The following is a 20,000-nucleotide window of genomic DNA, read 5'->3' on the forward strand; positions in this document are numbered from 1 at the left end:
TGAAAGGACCATAAACATAATCAGAATATAATCTGTAAATCCGATGAGTTGATAAACCACCTCCTCCGCCACAATAAAGGGGCGGTATCCCCTCACCGTGAGCTAATACATTAATCCCCGCTCTAATCTTATGGGACAATGTAAACTCTGTTTGTCTGTGAACGCATCGTTTGCTGAGAGGATGAAGAAGTCTGAGCAAACACATTAAAGAAACATCAGATGATGAGATCCTTTCATTCACCAGCGGGAGATTAACAGAGTCCGACTCCGTTAATCTAAAGCAGCCACTTGATCCAGATCCTGAAGCTCCTGGTTCAAAGATATAAGTTATTGATCCGATATGAATGAAAGTCTCCTGAAGCTGACCTGAGATCAGCTGACGGTTTATTACAGAAGACTGTAGAGTGGTGTGACAGAGTGGAGCTTCTTCCTTCATAAATGATCTTTGGTTGAGTTCAGACTGTGTGTCAAAGCTCCTCCAGTGTAAAGGTCTGTGTCCATGTGTAGTGTGATTATAGATTATAGATCAGCTCTAGCTTCTATATTAATACTGTGAAAGTATCAAAGCCTCAGTCCACAGAGAAATGCACACAGCCTGTATTCAGAAACTGAGCCTTAAAACCAGCCGTCAGGACTTCTGGAACTTTGTGATGTCACAACAAAGCAGTCACCAAGCCCCGCCCAGTCAGCCAATCAGAAAAGAGGGTGTGTGTGTGTGTGCGTGTGCGTGTGCGTGTGTGTGTGCGTGTGTGTGTGTGTGTGTGTGTGTGTGTGGTGTGTGTGTGTGTGTGTGTGTGTGTGTGTGTGTGTGTGTGTGTGTGTTAGCATAGTGGACCATTAGATCAGAGCTCAGTGGACAAACAGAAGTGTATTGTGATGAATGAGTCTGTGTAATTTCCTCTGACCCTGTTTGAACAACCTCCTCTTCCTCTTCCTCCTCCTCTTCCTCCTCCTCTTCCTCCTCCTCCTCTTCTTCCTCCTCCTCCTCTTCCTCCTCTTCTTCCTCCTCTTCCTCCTCCTCCTCCTGTTCCTCTTCTTCCTCCTCCTCCTCCTCCTCTTCTTCCTCCTCTTCTTCTTCTTCCTCCTCCTCCTCTCTCCTCCTCTTCTTCCTCCTCCTTTTCCTCCTCCTCCTCTCTCCTCCTCCTCTTCCTCCTCTTCCTCCTCCTCTTCCTCCTCCTCCTCCTGTTCCTCTTCTTCCTCCTCTCCTCCTCTTCCTCCTCCTCCTCTTCCTCCGCCTCCTATTCCTCCTCTTCTTCCTTCCTCCTCCTCCTCCTCCTCCTCCTCCTCTTCTTCCTCCTCCTCCTCCTCTCTCCTCCTCTTCTCTCCTCCTCTTCCTCCTCCTCCTCTCTCCTCCTCCTCCTCCTCCTCTTCCTCCTCCTCCTCTCTCCTCCTCCTCCTCCTCTTCTTCCTCCTCCTCTTCTTCTTCCTCCTCCTCTTCTTCTTCCTCCTCCTCCTCCTCTCTCCTCCTCTTCTTCCTCCTCCTCTTCCTCCTCCTCCTCTCTCCTCCTCCTCCTCCTCCTCCTCTTCTTCTTCCTCCTCCTCTTCTTCTTCCTCCTCCTCCTCCTCTCTCCTCTTCTTCCTCCTCCTCCTCCTCTCTCCTCCTCTTCTTCCTCCTCCTCTTCCTCCTCCTCCTCCTCCTCTTCCTCCTCCTCCTCTCTCCTCCTCCTCCTCCTCTTCCTCCTCCTCCTCCTCTTCCTCCTCTCTCCTCCTCCTCCTCGTCCTCCTCCTCTTCTTCTTCCTCCTCCTCTTCTTCTTCCTCTCTCCTCCTCTTCTTCCTCCTCCTCCTCCTCTTCCTCCTCCTCACCTTCCCTCATGTGGCCTAGATGTGTGAGATCAGCTGTGACGTTTCTGGGTCCAAATGTTTGAGTTGTGTTTTGTGCGACTTGGCTGAATATTCTGTGTGTGTGTGTGTGTGTGTGTGTGTGTGTGTGTGTGTGTGTGTGTGTGTGTGTGTGTGTGTGTGTGTGTCTGTGTGTGTGTGTGTGTGTGTGTGTGTGTGTGTGTGTGTGTGTGTGTGTGTCTGTGTGTCTGTGTGTGTCTGTGTGTGAGTGTGTGTGTGTGTGTGTGTGTGAGTATGTGTGTGTGTGTGTGCGTGTGTGTGTGTGTGTGAGTGTGTGTGTGTGTGTGTGTGTGTGTGCGTGTGTGCGCACTCCCAGCTGACTCAGTATGTTATGAGAGTGTGATCGCTGCAGTCACAATATTGATACAGCTCAACACACTGAAGCCGTTCAATATCACCAACCGTTTCCTATTTCAGAGTGTTGATGAGGCAGGAGGGGTGTGTGTGTGTGTGTGTGTGTGTGTGTGTGTGTGTGTGTGTGTGTGTGTGTGTGTGTGTGTGTGTGTGTGTGTGTGTGTGTGTGTGTGTGTGTGTGTGTGTGTGTGTGTGTGGTTATCAGACGACACAGACACATTGATCTCTCAGTGATTCTCCATCTGTCATGTTAATCCAGGCTCCAGCTGATCAAAGAGTCTCAGCTGAGACTCAGAGGTCAAAGGTCACCAGGAGATATGTTTGAAACCTCATCCTGCAGCTGACGTCCCACACAGCTTCACACATGCCCCTCCTCTTTCACCATATTTGGATTAACTGGGAGTTAGGGGGCGGAGTCAGACACTGCCAAGATGGCGACGGTGGAGCAGCTCACTCTGAGCTTCAGAAATCTGTGGTCCATTTTTATTTACAGCCTGTGGGCGGCTGTGGTTTAGGAGGCAGAGCGGGTCGTCCACTAATCAGAAGGTTGGTGGTTCGATTCTCGGCTCCTCCAGTCTGCATGTTCCTCCGTGTCGGCCACAGTCAGAGCGGCAGCCATTTTCTTTTCAGGTCGTCCGTCTGTCTCATTGTCGTGGACTCGATATCTCAGAAACACCTTGACTGAACTTCTTCAAATGTGGCTCAAACATTCACTAGGACTCAAGGATGAACTGATTAGATTTTGGGGGTCAAAGGTCAAAGTGACCTCACACCTTATAGATCAAATTGATTAGTGGAGGAAATATAGTTTTAAATTGATAAACCTGGTTTATAGTTATTGTAGGAACGTTGTGCAGCGGCTCACAGTGATGCGTCTTGTATATTGATGAGATGTGACTGTACTAAAACACACTGAGCTTATTTTAGTGTGGATGCAGTGGGGAATGAGAGCAGAGAACATATGGATCTAAAAATATCTCCACTCAGCAGCTCGACTCCAACTGATCCACTCTGAACAACAGTCCCATGTTAGTGAAGGTGAAACTGACGGCAGCTGTTGGTTCAACAACAACAACGTCTGATGACCAACAAACTGACATTTAACTGCTGCGACGCCTCAAACTAAAGTCTGAGCAGCAGAAACGACAGGGAGACGTTCAGAGCACGTGTTCAGTCCGAGCTGCAACTTCCAGATAAATTACAAACTGTTGAAATGAACTGAGTCAAAGCAGAACCACTGGTGCTTTTATTCTGAAGGACCAAGCTCGTCTCAGGCAGGAAGTGTTAATGTAGTTACTGTGAACTTAAAACTTCTGGTCAACAGATGGTCGGACAACAACACTTAGCAGTTAGCAGTTAGCTGTTAGCTGTTAAACTGTTACTGGTCAGCGGTGCCATTAAACATGAGGATTTATTCACTGTGAGCGCCGATGCTAACAGGCTAACCAGCTAGCTCCCAGACTAATTGTTAGCTTCGAGTTAACTTTACAGTGAACCAATCAAGTTATAGTTACACACCTACTGCAGGAACCAGGGACACAATGAAACTGATTTAAAGCATTAAGAAATCAAGTTGGAATCACAGTGGAGAACCTGGTACCTGGACATGATTCAGTCACTTTAACACGGGTGTCGTGGTAACTGATCAATAATGTGTTGTATTAACGTGAATACTTTCAGCAATCTTTGACGAGCAGGGAACCAATACATGTGAAGGTTTGATGCTTTTTTCAATGAATACTAGTTGATTAATTATTGATGAATGAGTGAACGGGACGGAGCGGAGTAGACGCTGTGATAGTGCAGCTGCAGAGAGAGGCTGCAGGAGCTTTGTATTTCCTGCACGTCGTGTCAGACAGAAGCTTCTGCAGCACCTTGAGTTTGTGCTGTTGTTCGCCCTTGAGTGCTGAATCATCACAAGTCAGCAGCACATTCACAGGTGGAGCAGAGAAATGACTCTGGGCTGTTTTCATAGCAGATTGTTTTTGTTTTTTTCCCGCTCTGCGTTCTCCCCTGGGAAACGCAGCCTGTATTACTCGTTAGTGTCAAATAATGTTGTCTGACTTAATGGGGTCTTTTTAAAGAGGCTGTTTCTTAAAGATCTGAAGCAGAGAGCGGGAACCTGATGACGTGAACGAGGCGATCTGCAAACTTTGTGACGCCTGTAATCTCCAGACTGAGCCACACTGTGGTCGTCAGTCACCCCGAGTTTATCACCTGGTGGAGAACTTTCCAGTTTCCAGCTTTTATTCCTGCGCGTCGGCGACAGTCAGAGCTGGAGGCCATTTTGTTTTCGGGTCGTACCATTGTCGTGGACATGATATCTCAGTAACGCCTTGAGGGAACTTCTTCAGATTTGTTAACAATGTTCACCTAGACTCAAGGACAAACTGATTACGGTGGTGGCCAAAGGTCAAAGGTCAAGGTCACTGTGACCTCAGAAAACACTTTTCAGATCTTAAAACCTCAAGTTTTAGTGAAAAAAGTTACGTGTAGTCCAGATTGAACAACACAGCGGTAAAGAGCGAGAACAGCTGGTGATGCAAAGCGAGCTCTGAAGGACGCAGCTCCTGAGACACAGCTACAGTGTCATCACTCCATCATTATCCAGACGGAGAGATCGGGACTCCGTCCTGGAACTTGACTAGTTGGAGGAGGAAAAAACCGCGAGGCGGGAAATTCTAGTTCAACCATTTTTCCAAAGTGTTCTTCCTTCAGAATCTTTTTATGTGGCATCAAAAAAAAAAGGATCATGGCAGCACTGATTCAAACTGCAGCACAGAGAAAAGACAAAATGAGGATTTGTGTCCCACTTTCTTATCGAGTGCTGAGTTTTCAATGGCAACAAAAGCAGATCCAGTTAAACCAACAGAGCAGTGATAACAGAAGATGTCGCCTCCTTCACTTCAATGAAAAATCCATCATGACTCGTCCCACAGCGACACCAAAGCTGCTCTGACGCTTCTCTGAGACCCGGTTCGGCTGCGAACGGAGGCTCATCCTGCAACAAAGGAGCCGAGAGTCGGATTCACGGCTGATCGTCGCTGCCGGGTCCGACTCAGGAGACGAGCTCAGCTGCTGAGCTTCATGTCAGGCCCGGCGCTCTGCTGTGAAGTGAGACGTCTGTCAGACTCTCAGCTCCGTGTGGTCCAAGGCTTCACAACCATGGTTATACATCAATAAATAAATACGGCTATGACATAAATCCTCAAATAAACGAGGTAATAAATGAAGAAATATATGAGTAGATATAAATATAAATATATAAGTGAGTCAATAAATAAACAATTAAATCGATGAATAAATTGCTTTTTATTTCAGGAATGACCTTTTTATTTATTTCTGAAATCTTTTACAATTCTACATTTATTTATTTCAGGGGACTTTTATTTTATAATTCCACATTTATTTCCCAGCTTTTTATTTCCATCTGTCATATTCTAATGAGGGGGCGTGGCTATCTCACAGATTCAGACCAGAGCAACAGCACCAGAACAGTGTGAATCACACACACAGAATAAAAGCCCTCTGGAAGAAATAAATTACATTTATTCATTTATAAAGCTATGTATTTATTTATCAACTCACTTATATATTTATATTTACATCTATTTATTTATTTCTACATTTATTACCTAATTTATTTATTTCATATTGATTTAGGTGACACACGTTCTGTGGAGTCGATTCCTCCAGTCGTCGTTTATCAGCTGTTCAGAACATCAGTGTCTCCTCACAGGAACATCTGTATTCAGTGATATTTAAAGAAACAAACTTTAATCATTACAAACACAGAAACTCACACAGTCTATAACAGAGATACCGACTGTCACACAGACGTGTCCTACATTAAAGTGATGGATGTTATGATGATATTTATGGATGCAGCTCAGTGTCAGTGGTTACACAGCTTTAAAACACACACACCCTTTATTACTGAAATAAAACTCTCACTGTGTTTCCTCTGCAGCAGCTAAACTACAGCTTTATGTCCACGGCTTCACTGCTACCGGGGGGGGGGGGGGGCAGAGGGGGAGAGAGAGAGACAGACGGAGAGAGAGAGAGAGAGAGACAGACGGAGAGAAAGAGACAGACACACAGAGAGAGAGAGAGACAGAGAGAGAGACAGAGAGAGAGAGAGAGAGACAGAGAGAGAGAGACAGAGAGAGAGAGAGACAGGGAGGGAGACAGAGAGAGAGAGACAGAGAGAGAGAGAGACAGGGAGGGAGAGAGAGAGAGAGAGACAGAGAGAGAGAGAGAGACACAGAGAGAGAGACAGAGACAGACACACAGAGAGAGACAGACAGAGAGAGAGAGACAGACAGAGAGAGAGACAGAGACAGACAGAGGTTCAGACTTTAAACAGAAGAAGAAGAGTTTCCTCTCCGTCTGTGTGTGATCAGCTGACTGACAGACGTGTCTGGCGTCTTCACAGCTACGATGCTAACGTGGCTAAAAACAGCTCTGTGTTATTTTGGTAGAGGGAGCGTCAGTGTTGAAGCTCAGAGTGAAGTTATCAATGAGCTGCTGGATCAATCAGCTGAGCTATCATTGGTGCAGCTGTCAGGTCCTGGGGGGTCGGAGTCACTCACTACAGGCCGAGGCGGGGGGGTCAGAGGTCAGCGTGGTCAGCTGATGTAGTGACTGATGAGTGTGTCTGTTTTCAGCCACTGGAGCTGAAACTGTTTCAGACACATTTGTGTGAAAGTTTGTCATAATTGCTGTGAAGTCTAGAAGGCTAAAATGTGTTTTCTGAGGTCACTGTGACCTTGACCTTTGAACCTTGACCTTTAGCCAAGTCCAATCAGTTCATCACTGACTCCAGGTGAATGTTTCTGCCAAATCTGAAGAAGTTGCTTCAAGGTGTATCAAAAGACCATGTCATTTCGGGTCACCTGTCATAGTCCCTGTGGCCTCCGCAGGCGGCGTCCTCTGAGGGTCGCGGTCCTGAACGAGGACGCAGCTTCAGTTGTTTCCTGTTTCTGCTGAGGTGTCGAGAATCGTGGAATTTGATTGGTCTTTGTACCGACCAGATTTATGTGTAGTGACGTCGTGTTTTAACATGCTGCTGTACTGTCAGTGTGTGTGTGTGTGTGTGTGTGTGTGTGTGTGTGTGTGTGTGTGTGTGTGTGTTTACTGTTAAAGAAACACAGAGCTTCCTGCTGACCAAACACTCCCAGCTCCCATGAGGCCGAGCAGGAACATCTGTTTCTCTGGAGTGTGCTCAAACAGCTTCTCTCAGCAGGTGTGACTCTGCAGCAGCTCACACACACACACACACACACACACACACACACACACACACACACACACACACACACACACACACACACGTTGAGGCTGCAGTGAGGATAAATGATGAGGCTTTGGTCCATTGAGGCTCCCATACTTCACTCAGGTATTTTCACCTGTACTTTCATCTGACAGCTGGAGTTTCTTCACCAATGAAGACTTTTCATACAAAGTATGTATGAGTTTATTAATATGATGCAGATGAAACTCCAAGGACCAAACAGGATGAGAGGAAATGATTGGCTGATTGATTGATTAACTGATTGACATACAATTTATCTGTTTGGTTTGTTTAAAGGTGTTGATCCATCAGAAGATATAAAAACCATCTCAGTGTAGTTTTACATCTCCTCTCTCAGGCTTCTCTCTGCAGCTCTAGTAACAACAGGTCGGTGAGCCAATCAGAAGAGAGGAGGCTCTGAGCCTCTCTTCTGATTGGCTGACTGTTTTCTGAGTGATCCAATAAAAATACAGCAGATTTCAGGTAAAAACACTCAGAGAAACCAAATCCTGCAAGGTTTGGATGGTGGGTCCAGGTGGGCGGGGCTTGATTTTTTCTTTGATAATAAACTGAATCTCGTTTGAAGAAGTCTTTGAAATTGAAGGTGTTTCACAGGTAAACGAGCTGATTAAACTCCTAACGAGGTGTTCATTAAGTGTTAAACTATGATTTACTATTCATGGCTCATCGTGTGTTTAGTCTCTAATATTTAATGTTTCATCACTGAACTGTTGTAATAAAACAAACGAGGCTTGTCTCCTGCCGTGGTGAGGTCGACAGCGAGCTAACACTGATCTGTGTGAGTCACTGAAAACAGGTATATTATTAATATTCAATAACTTCACTCTTATTCACTGTGGCGTCACAAATCTCATGTCAAGCTCCTGCTGGTTAAACTACAACACGTAATTAAATTACAGGAGCCCCCTAGTGGTAGATAAAGATATCTACGTCCTTCCTCAGCTTCCACATTAATGTGTAAAGAATGAGATTTATTTTCCCTGCTCAGCTGTGACATGTTGGTATATATGTCACCCCCCCCCTCAGGGCCAGGTCTGGGATGAGCCTGGGGGAGTGTAGTGTCAGCAGGAGGCTGCTGTCTGCTGCCATGAAGCCGCCCTGCTCTGTCTACTGCTGCCTGTGGTTCCTCCTGCTGCTGGGAGCTGGATCTCTGCTGCTGCTGGTCCACCTGCAGGACCTGACCGACACCGTGCAACAGCAGACCCCAGGTGAGTGTCACTGAGGGGGCCGGGGGGGGGGGTCTAATTCTTCTTCTTCTTCTCCTCCTTCTTCCTTCTTTTTCTTCTTCTTCCTTTTACAGCACACCACTCAGCTGTTACTGCCTCCTGCAGGCTGAAGAGTGTGTCACATGCTCTGCCCTCACTCGGTCTGTAGTTGTGTAGTTGTGTGTGTGTGTGTGTGTGTGTGTGTCCCCCCCCATGTGGTTGAGTGTGTTGTTGTGGTGAGATCAGTAACTACAGTTTCAGTGTGTTGTTGTTCATGTGGAAACAGTCAGTTTCCCCCTTCATAACATTAGTGGATCCAGAATAACTGATCTGAGACCAGAGACGAGGATCAGCTCAGACAGGAAGTGACCGAGGAGACACTGAGACACATCATCTGTTCATGTGGGTCCAGATGGTCAGTTTCCTCTGGTCGGGTTTCTCTCCTGACCTCAAGTGACCCCTGTGCTGGGGGGTGGGAGCTTCGACATCTGATACTTGAATGTGAGCGATGAGTCAGCAGACGCTTCAGCACATCGCTGCCGTTCACTCCTCTGATCGTTTTCTACATTTATTGCTTAATAAAAGAAATAATAGCTCAATAATTATCACCCATAATAATAATAATAATAATAATAATAATATTAGTAAAATGATAATCATCACAGTCTCTCGTTATGTTTGGATTCTTGTTTTTAATATTTTAAAATCATGATTTGTGGCTAATCAATAAATATAAAAACTGATAGTTATAATTATTGTTTAAAATTATATTATTATTATTATTATTTTTATTTATTTTTATTTTATTTTTAATTACAGGAGAAAGTGGAGCTGCATGTGTTCCATAGAGTCACAGGATTATTATAATATTTATATATATATATATATATATATAAATATAAATATATTACCCAAAGAACCCCCCCGGTGGTTCTGTGGGTGGATCCAGTGGATCCAGTGTGTTTGGTTCTGAATCTATTGATCTCTATCGATCAGGTGTATCGTTGATCAGATCATGTTCTCAGCCTGTCGTCCAATCACAGGCTCAGATTCGAGACGTCTTCTCCCTCATTGATCTGCGGCCGGTCCGCTGTTGTTTCCTCATCGGTGATCAGGTATCAGTAAACCTGATTGATCACAGTCAGATCACAAACAGCTGTGATCGTTTCCCGCCTGTTTCTGGTGATTGTTCTTTGATTCAGCTTCACAGCAGCAGTTTGTCTCACTGTGGCTTCTACTGAGGTTTATTTATTATTATTGACTCATAAGAATGTGACATCACACTGTTGACGTCAGACAGCTCAGTCTCTGTCTCGGCTGACGGGCTTTCAGCCGCATGACATGGTTTTCTTTAGAGGAGAATCTGTGGTCGAGAGCTCCAGAGTAAGACGAGAGAATTAAAGAACGTCAGAGAAGTTCGTACGTCCTCATTGGCTCCAATGTGTGGGGATTATACAGCAGAGGTGTGAACAGGTACATCGGTTACCATGGCAACCATCAATTCAGCGAGATGCAGCACTAACATGTGGTTTAAAAAATTATATACGACTTTAATTCACACAAACGCCTCATATCTGACCCTCACTTACTGTTCAGGTCAACTTTGACCCCTCTGACATGTGACAGCAGTAAAAATACCATAAATGTCTTTTAGCCTGAAATGTTATGACTTTTCCTAAAATGACCCAGAATACACCAAAATGAAAATATTATAATATTTCCTACTTTTGTTCAGGTGCTGCGAATGTCTGAGCCGTATCTATTGAAGTGGACTGTAGATCCACAGATATTAGATCTGTGGGTCACATGAAGGAACATGGAGGTTTTAGGGGATCTTGAAACTGTGAAACTGTACATCAAATCAAATTAAATCAAATTTATTTATAAAGTACATTTATAACAACAGCTGTTGACCAAAGTGCTGTTCAATCAGTAACATAAAAACAACACAGCAAGAACACAAACGGGTGAAAACAGACAGAAATGAAAACTCTCACACTGAGTCAAAGGCCAAAGAATAAAAATGTGTTTTAAGACGTGATTTAAAATCAGGCAGTGAGGGGGACTGGATCTGGATCTGGATCTGGATCTGGATCTGGATCTGGATCTGGATCTGGATCTGGATCTGGATCTGGATCTGGGCACAACTAAAAGCTTTAGCCTGGCACACCTGAGAGTGCGTAGAGGTACATGTGCCACTAAAACATCCGACAGGTAAAATGGAGCGAGCTCATGTAATGATTTATCAACGAAAGTTCAAATTTTAAAATCCTAAAGCGTACAGGGAGCCAGTGAAGGGAGGGGGGAATGTGCTCTTGCTCGCCTGTTCCTGTTAAAAGACTTTTTTCAAACTTTATTGAACAATTCAATATTACGGTTCCACATAGGAATCTTCAGTTTTCATTTTGCATTCTTAAAAATTATATGAAGCAAGTTTAAACTCTGTTCAAAAACAGCAGGGCCATACCGACATCAAATAAAATACATATATTTAAAAATAAATATCAGAAACATAAAAATCATTATAATCATTAATCATTAATCGTTATAAGAAAATAAGCAAATGAATAATACAGGCTAATCTTCCTCACCTCCCAGCTGATCTCTGTTAACAAATCATTCATATCTTAGAGCATAAACTGTCTGTACCTGGTGACACCTTCAGTGAGCCGCGAAGCCGCGAGCTTGTATTGTAGTTCCTTTGCCTTTGGGGGAATTGGCCATTTTAAATATTTACAGTATTTATCCATGATGGACGGATTATTGCTTAATCTAAGTTTTGCAGTTCTTGTAAAATCATGAAAAGTTTGACACTTAAAAGCTTTTCCGATGAATTGGTTGTTGCATTTTTTGTCTCTAATAAGCATTTGGTTAATTTCTAATTGTGGCATGACGGGTTGTGTTCTTGATTGAGAGAGTGTGTTTTGTATTAAGTGTGTCAGAGCAAGAGGTGTTGCTTTGCATATTCTGCTGAATTCCCTGTAAGAACATTGAACATCAAATTTCTCCCTAAAGGCTTTGAGTTGTAAAGATTTACCATCTATAACAAAAATGATCTTTTTATCAAGCCACTTTGATTGAACAGGCTTTTCCTATTTGTGGTGATCGTTCTGTTGTTTCACAATGTGGAGCCATGTGGAGTAAAGTTATGGGAAAATATCATCTTCCAGTACCTGTTAATGAAATTCAGATTTCTTTGTCTCAAAATCACATTTTAAAACAAAATCCAACCCTCTAATTTTTTTAAAAATGCTTCTGAGGATGTGAAAGCAAATTGTTTCAGTCTGTGACATAAAGGCTTTTATCCAATTTATTTTGAAAACTCCAACCATTGATTCACAGTCAAGTGTTTTCAAACCTCCTTTTTTATCATCTTTGACCAATTGTGATTTTCTAATATAATGTGTTTTGTTTCTCCATATAAAGTTATATATTATATAGTTGCTTTTTTTAATGTTTTTAGGAGCCACATACACAGAGTAACATGGATAAATCAGTTTTGATATTCCCTCAGATCTGGATAATACATTTCAACCAAGAATGGACAAGTCTCTCATTAACCAATGATTTAGAGTTTTTTCATGTTTTCGATTTTTTCATTCATATTTTTTTCTTTTGTTTTTTTAGCCTCTTTTATCAGTTTTATGCCTAAATACTTTACTTCTGTCTTGACAGGAATGGACATTATTTGTGTATCTGCACGAGGGTATAATGGTAGAAATTCACATTTATTCAGATTTATATTTACACCAGATGCTTTTGAATAAAAGGAGATTAAGTTCAAAGCTTTACTGACTATTGATTTGTCTTTAAAGAAGAAAACCGTATCATCCGCGAATTGACTTATACGAAATTCATAATCAAAGATATGGATTCCTTTACATTCCTGGTTATTGACAATCAGATATGCTAATATCTGTGTGCATAAAATGAATAGTTTTGGAGATATGGGACAGCCTTGTCTTAGTCATTCCTGGGTTTGAAGAAACAAAGCTGATTATGTCTTTATAAAACATTTTGACGACTTTACAAAACTTAATACCAAATGCAAAGTTTTGAAGTGTCTGAATCAGAAATGGATGTTCTATAGAATCAAAGTCTATAAAAAGAATGAGGCTTTCTGGTTCTATAAATGATTGGTAGTCTATCATATCCAGTACTAATCTCACATTATTATGTATATATCTACCTTTAATGAAGGCTGACTGAAATTCATCAACCAGTTTGACTCATCTATTTGGAAATTGGATTTGTATAGATTGTTATAAAAAACCCATATTTCATCCTTGACCTGTTTTTGGTCATTTAACTTATCTTCTTTTTTATATCAAATATGATTAAGACTTTTTCTTTTTGATTTAGTCTAACTTAGGTACATTATATACTTTGTGCCTTTCCATTTTGCTGCTTAAATTTATTATACTTCAATCCAATATTATCCCTTTTTGAAAGAGGTAAAGAAAATGACAAGGAATAATCAAAAAGGCTTTAAGTTATCTTATCTCCTTCCTTATTCTTCAGTTTAAAAGTAAACTATCTCCTTTGAAGAAATAAAGACTAAAGTAGCATCAAGCTGCCCCCCCCCCCCCCCCCCCCCTCATCTCTCCCTTTTTGTTCAAACTTAAATTTTACTATTGAAAGTGTTATACTTTTCTTTTTAGCTGTTTTTCCAGTGAAAAAATTCTGTTATTATTAGCACTTCGGGTTACCTGAGACTAACAGACATCTTGCCTTGTTGTGTCCATCTATCAGGGATCAATGATCGCATATCCCTCCTTCAGAAAAGCCTTTGTGCCTCTGCGTCCGGCCTCTTCCTCTCGGCCACAGCTTCGTTCGGCCTCTCGATCCTCTTTGGAAAAGTCTTCCCTGAAGTGGATGTTCAGTTCTTTGCAGACTCTCGCATCTTTGGATTTCTTCCAGACTTCGTTCCTGACAGTTCGTGTTGCAAACTGAATGATGATGGGCCTTGGCATTTTGTTGTGTGCTGCATCATTTTTTCTGCCCAAGCGATGAACTGTGTCGACCATCTCTCGGAGTTTGTCCACTGCCACTGGAATCACCCTGGTCAGGATCCCGATCACAGCCTCTCTTGTCTCCTCGTTTTCTTTCTCCGACAAGCCCAGGAGTCTCACATCCCGTCTCCTCTTGTACCTGCCATTTTCCTTGCACATTTCTGTCAGAGTGATGTTCTCTTTCTTCATCAAAGCTATTTGTTTTTGCATTTTTTCAATTTCCTCTTTATTTTCCTTTACAGCTTGTGTATTGGCCTCTATACAGAGTTAAAACTCTTGAGACGCTTGTCTTGCTTGTGGAATCTCTGGAGTACTGTTTGAATAGCTTCATAGATGCTATCGTTGCTAACGCTAGCTTCTTCGGTTTCTATCCCTGAGTTTCTCTTCAGTCTCTTGGGGTTGGGACTGGGGTTCATGTTCATTCAGTTGAGTTTCTCTGCTCTCCTCCATCTCCTCAATGTTTTCTTCATCACACGCTTCTTTGAGAGCTGCCAAGTTGTAGTCATGGTCTAACATATTAGCTTTTATTTTAGCCGTATCCACGCCGTCAGTCGGATTAAATCTCTTTTCTCTTGCGACTAATGTCTTAAACACTTACTGGCACTTTTATTTTTTTCCCAGTGCTGTTTTGGGTTAGTTGCTACATCTACAATAACACTTTTTAGGACAAAAATAACTTTTCCTTCAGACCCTGCTGAAAACGCAGCCGCCTATTCCGCCATCTTGATTCCACCTGTTCCTGTTAAAAGACGAGCTGCTGCATTTTGGACCAACTGTAGTCGTGAGAGGGAGTTCTGGGTAACGCCAACATAAAGAGCATTACAGTAGTCAAGGCGGGACGAAATAAAAGCATGGATGACTCTTTCAAAGTCATTAAAAGACAGACAGGACTTGACCTTTGAGAAAAGCCTCAGTTGGAAAAAGTTAGATTTCACAACTGAATTAATGTGTTTGTCCAATTTAAAATCACTGTCCATAATCACACCCAGATTTCTAACAGTGGATTTTACGTATGGACTTACAGAGCTCAGGTCTGTGTGGGGGCCAACACAGGCACCACTGGGTCCGAATAACAGAATCTCTGGGACGTTTTCATTAAAACTAAGTTTAAGGCCATCCAAGCTTTAATGTCCTTAAGACAGTCCAACATGCCCTGTCTGTGTGTGTTTGTTATGGGACAGTGGTGACAGAGTTCAAGGGGGACCTCGACACTGTCAACCGTCCGTGTTCCCGCCACATCTGCCCAGGTTCCCCCAGAGACAGGCACCTGCTGGTCTCTGAAGGGTCATGGGGGATCTGGAAACAGTGACAGAGTCAAACAGCATAGGAGTGATCATATATGGTGCACATCAGGAACAGAGGTCACACAGAGGTCAGAGGGGGCCTCTACACAGGTGGGGGGGGGGTCAGGAGGTTATAAAGGAACCTGAGCTGCCACTTCACTGACTGAGGTCATGGCAGCAGACAGAAGATACTCTCTCCCTGCTCCGACACATTCATGAAGGATTAATCCTCCATGTTTTAATGTCAGAGAGGCTGTTGATACTTTCTACATAGATCTGTGGTTCTAGATTCACTACAGACTCTGATCATGAGGGAGCTCTGACTGTGAGGGTTAATCTGTTCCCAGTGTGTGGAGCAGATGAATAAGTGTTTTAATATCACAGTGTTGGATTCACAGCGAAGGGATGTATGAAAAAAAACTAATTATACAGGAAGTTACAGTCGGTTTAATATAATTATCTTTACATTAAAAACAATAATAACCTGGTATGTATGGAAGCTTGTCAGCTCTGCTCCTGTTCAAGGGGGAGGAGCTACATCATGAGACGCTGCTGTGGAGTTACACACACACACACACACACACACACACACACACACACACACACACACACACACACAGAGTTCAGTCTGAGTCAGCACTGATCCAAGGTGAAGGTCTCCTCCTCACCAGGACTGAGTCTCTGACCTCGTCCTCCAGCGGCTCGTTGGAGTCTCATCATCTTCATCATCTTCATCGGGTCACATCTGTGCTGTGAACTGTGCTGATGTGACTTCCCCCTGAAAATGAAATATTAATTCATTGTGGACAGAGACCTGTCCTATCAGCAGACACTGCCCTCCTCCTCCTCCTCCTCCTCCTCCTCCTCCTCCTCCTCCTCCTCTTCCTCCTCCTCCTCTTCCTCCTCCTCCTCCTCCTCCTCCTCCTCCTCCTCTTCCTCCTCCTCCTCCTCCTCCTCTTCCTCCTCCTCCTCTTCCTCCTCCTCCTCCTCCTCCTCCTCCTCCTCCTCCTCCTCCTCCTCCTGATGTCCAGCAGGAGGAACAGTGAGGTCCAGTCCTGGGGGGTCGTCCTCTCTGCTGACTCCCTCCTCCTCCTCCTCCTCCTCCTCCTCCTCCTCCTCCTCCTCTTCCTCCTCCTGATGTCCAGCAGGAGGAACAGTGAGGTCCAGTCCTGGGGGGTCGTCCTCTCTGCTGACTCCCTCCTCCTCCTCTTCCTCCTCCTGATGTCCAGCAGGAGGAACAGTGAGGTCCAGTCCTGGGGGGTCGTCCTCTCTGCTGACTCCCTCCTCCTCCTCTTCCTCCTCCTGATGTCCAGCAGGAGGAACAGGGAGGTCCAGTCCTGGGGGGTCGTCCTCTCTGCTGACTCCCTCCTCCTCCTCTTCCTCCTCCTGATGTCCAGCAGGAGGAACAGTGAGGTCCAGTCCTGGGGGGTCGTCCTCTCTGCTGACTCCCTCCTCCTGCTCTGATCTGCATGTGAACTGATGGAGCAGACAGCAGCTGTCAGTGTCTCCGGTCCACAGACAGTCAGAGACAGCAGATAAGAGACGGAGCGCTCACATCCACTTCCTGTATCTGCGTCACATGGTTCAACTGAAATAAAACATCTTTCTTTGTGTAATAACAATGTTATTGTTTTTATCATTGAACTTTTGGAGGGAAAACAGAGTGTTATTACACTGATATGATCTTCCCTCACAGGAAAACCATGTTACAATCACATGTACTCAGTTTGTCGAAACTGTTGGTGAAACACTGAAGATCTGCAGGAACATGTGACGTGTTACGACGTGATATCATGTGACACGTGATCAAATGTAGGAAACATGTTAACTTCACATGGTCGTTCCGTGACGATGAGATAAAAACAAGCAGCAAAATCAGCTGTAAATTCAAAGTATAAAGTTGTTTTGTTTTGTTTTGTTGTTTTGACATAAACAATAATCATGATCACGCCCACTTACGAGACAGGAAGTGCTTATCATTACTGACCATTGGTGCTGCTTGTGATGCGGCACCTTCTGTTATAGACGATCGTTGGTGACGTCTTCACATGTTGAGTTTAGTCCGACCATCAGACACTCAGTGACCTGGTCTGGTCTGGATCTGGTCCGGACGTGGTCTGGATCTGGATCTGGACATGGTCTGGTCTGGTCTGGATCTGGTCCGGATGTGGTCTGGATCTGGATCTGGACATGGTCTGGTCTGGTCTGGATTTGGTCCGGACGTGGTCTGGTCTGGATCTGGACATGGTCTGGATCTGGATCTGGTCTGGTCTGTTCTGGTCTGGTCTGGATCTGGTCTGGTCTGGATCTGGACATGGTCTGGATCTGGATGTGGTCTGGATCTGGATCTGGTCTGGATCTGGTCTGGTCTGGATCTGGTCCGGACGTGGTCTGGTCTGGATCTGGACATGGTCTGGATCTGGATCTGGTCTGTTCTGGTCTGGATCTGGTCTGGTCTGGATCTGGTCTGGTCTGGTCTGGATCTGGATGTGGTCTGGATCTGGATCTGGTCTGTTCTGGTCTGGATCTGGTCTGGTCTGGTCTGGATCTGGACATGGTCTGGATCTGGATCTGGACATGGTCTGGATCTGGATCTGGTCTGGTCTGGTCTGGTCTGGTCTGTTCTGGTCTGGTCTGGATCTGGTCTGGTCTGGATCTGGATGTGGTCTGGATCTGGATCTGGTCTGTTCTGGTCTGGATCTGGTCTGGTCTGGTCTGGATCTGGATCTGGTCTGTTCTGGTCTGGATCTGGTCTGGTCTGGATCTGGTCTGGTCTGGATCTGGACATGGTCTGGATCTGGATCTGGTCTGGATTAGTTTTGATGGTTTTAATAACTGAGTTAATGGTGGATTGTTTGTGTGAAGATCCCGTCGGTCGTCATGACGAGGAGACTGGCGTTGAACTCAGAAACATGTTGTTGTGTTTATTTGTGGATCAACTCTTTAAACTCAGATGAAAACTGAACCATGACTCCTCCTCCTCTGAAATCCAGCAGGACGTGATCTTCAGATTCCACCGGGTCGTGTCAGTGACACGACCCGGTGGAGCCGGAGATGGCGGCGGGATGACGTGATGCTCTGTGACTCAGGCTGATTCGGTTTTTATTCCACTTGATTTACATTTGAGATCTGCTCATTAGCTGGAGAGGTCGTTGACATCCGACGGCCGGGCTGTAAATCCGCAGAGTGACCGCATGGCGGTTTTCATCCCTCTGTGCACGGTAAAATGTCCCAGTGGGAATCGACCCAGTCTGATGTGGCGACGCCAGGACGGGGGGGAAGTACAGCTTGAGTTTCTAAGAATGAGAGACGACGGGTTAATGAACAGATTGATGTAGGGATATATAATAGATTTTTTTACAGTGTAAGGACGACCGCACTGAGCATGCTCAGCTCTCCTGCGGTTCAATCAGTGATGTGATGTCATCCGAGCTGCTGCCATAATCAATCATCACACACACTGTTGAGATGACATCATGTGGATGTTACTGCGGCTCAGTTTAAGTGTTTCTCACGCCAGAGACCAGGTCTCAGTCTGTGGTTCTGCAGTCTGAGGTTCTTCAGTCTGTGTTTCTGTGGTTCTGCAGTCTGTGGTTCTGCAGTCTGCGGTTCTGCAGTCTGTGGTTCTGCAGTCTGAGGTTCTGCAGTCTGAGGTTCTTCAGTCTGAGGTTCTTCAGTCTGTGGTTCTTCAGTCTGTGGTTCTGCAGTCTGTGGTTCTGTGGTTCTGCAGTCTGTGGTTCTGTGGTTCTGCAGTCTGTGGTTCTTCAGTCTGAGGTAATTCAGTCTGTGGTTCTGCAGTCTGAGGTTCTGCAGTCTGTGGTTCTGCAGTCTGTGGTTCTGTGGTTCTGCAGTCTGTGGTTCTGTGGTTCTGCAGTCTGTGGTTCTTCAGTCTGAGGTACTTCAGTCTGTGGTTCTTCAGTCTGTGGTTCTAAAGTCTGTGGTTCTGCAGTCTGAGGTTCTGCAGTCTGTGGTTCTGCAGTCTGAGGTTCTGCAGTCTGTGGTTCTGCAGTCTGTGGTTCTGCAGTCTGAGGTTCTGCAGTCTGAGGTTCTGCAGTCTGTGGTTCTGTGGTTCTGCAGTCTGTGGTTCTGCAGTCTGAGGTTCTGCAGTCTGAGGTTCTGCAGTCTGTGGTTCTGTGGTTCTGCAGTCTGAGGTTCTTCAGTCTGAGGTTCTGTGGTTCTGCAGTCTGTGGTTCTGCAGTCTGAGGTTCTTCAGTCTGTGGTTCTAAAGTCTGAGGTTCTTCAGTCTGTGGTTCTTCAGTCTGTGGTTCTAAAGTCTGTGGTTCTGTGGTTCTTCAGTCTGTGGTTCTAAAGTCTGAAGTTCTTCAGTCTGTGGTTCTAAAGTCTGAGGTTCTTCAGTCTGAGGTTCTTCAGTCTGTGGTTCTAAAGTCTGTGGTTCTTCAGTCTGTGGTTCTAAAGTCTGAGGTTCTTCAGTCTGAGGTTCTTCAGTCTGAGGTTCTTCAGTCTGAGGTTCTTCAGTCTGTGGTTCTAAAGTCTGTGGTTCTTCAGTCTGTGGTTCTAAAGTCTGAGGTTCTTCAGTCTGAGGTTCTAAAGTCTGAGGTTCTTCAGTCTGAGGTTCTTCAGTCTGAGGTTCTTCAGTCTGTGGTTCTAAAGTCTGAGGTTCTTTTCTTGACACATCAGCTTCCAGACTTTTTTCCGTGACCTTTTCCAGGTGCGTGATGACCTGTTATTTCCATGTGTGAGCAGCATTGTGATGGTGTGTTGTACTGGTGTTCAGATACTGTGTGTGTGTGTGTGTGTGTGTGTGTGTGTGTGTGTGTGTGTGTGTGTGTGTGTGTGTGTGTGTGTGTGTGTGTGTGTGAGTGCAGTCTGTCTGTATTATTCATGTGGTTGTGGAGTTCACAGCAATGACAAGTAACATGAAGCGACACAGAGAATAACCTGATGAATAAAACAGCGGGTTGTTGGGGGGGGGGCTTCACGGTTGTTGGGGGGGGGGCTTCACGGGTTGTTGGGGGGGGGGGGGGCTTCACG

At 44.7% G+C, this 20,000-nt stretch overlaps 1 protein-coding gene across 2 annotated transcripts in view; it reads left to right on the top strand.

The window, feature by feature from the left end:
- LOC130176728 (carbohydrate sulfotransferase 8-like) overlaps window positions 1-20,000 on the top strand; it is a 45,991-nt gene that overhangs the window by 17,779 nt on the left and 8,212 nt on the right. Inside the window, exons 2-3 of one of the 2 annotated variants that reach the window (XM_056387994.1) lie at window positions 7,340-7,439; window positions 8,535-8,716. In XM_056387994.1, coding sequence (XP_056243969.1) covers window positions 8,548-8,716 — 169 coding nt within the window. In that variant the 5' untranslated portion in view covers window positions 7,340-7,439; window positions 8,535-8,547. The remainder of the gene's footprint in view (window positions 1-7,339; window positions 7,440-8,534; window positions 8,717-20,000) is intronic. The other variant, XM_056387993.1, reaches the window with a different exon arrangement.

This window comes from Seriola aureovittata, chromosome 10 (assembly GCF_021018895.1).
Source record: "Seriola aureovittata isolate HTS-2021-v1 ecotype China chromosome 10, ASM2101889v1, whole genome shotgun sequence".
Lineage (NCBI taxonomy): Eukaryota > Metazoa > Chordata > Actinopteri > Carangiformes > Carangidae > Seriola > Seriola aureovittata.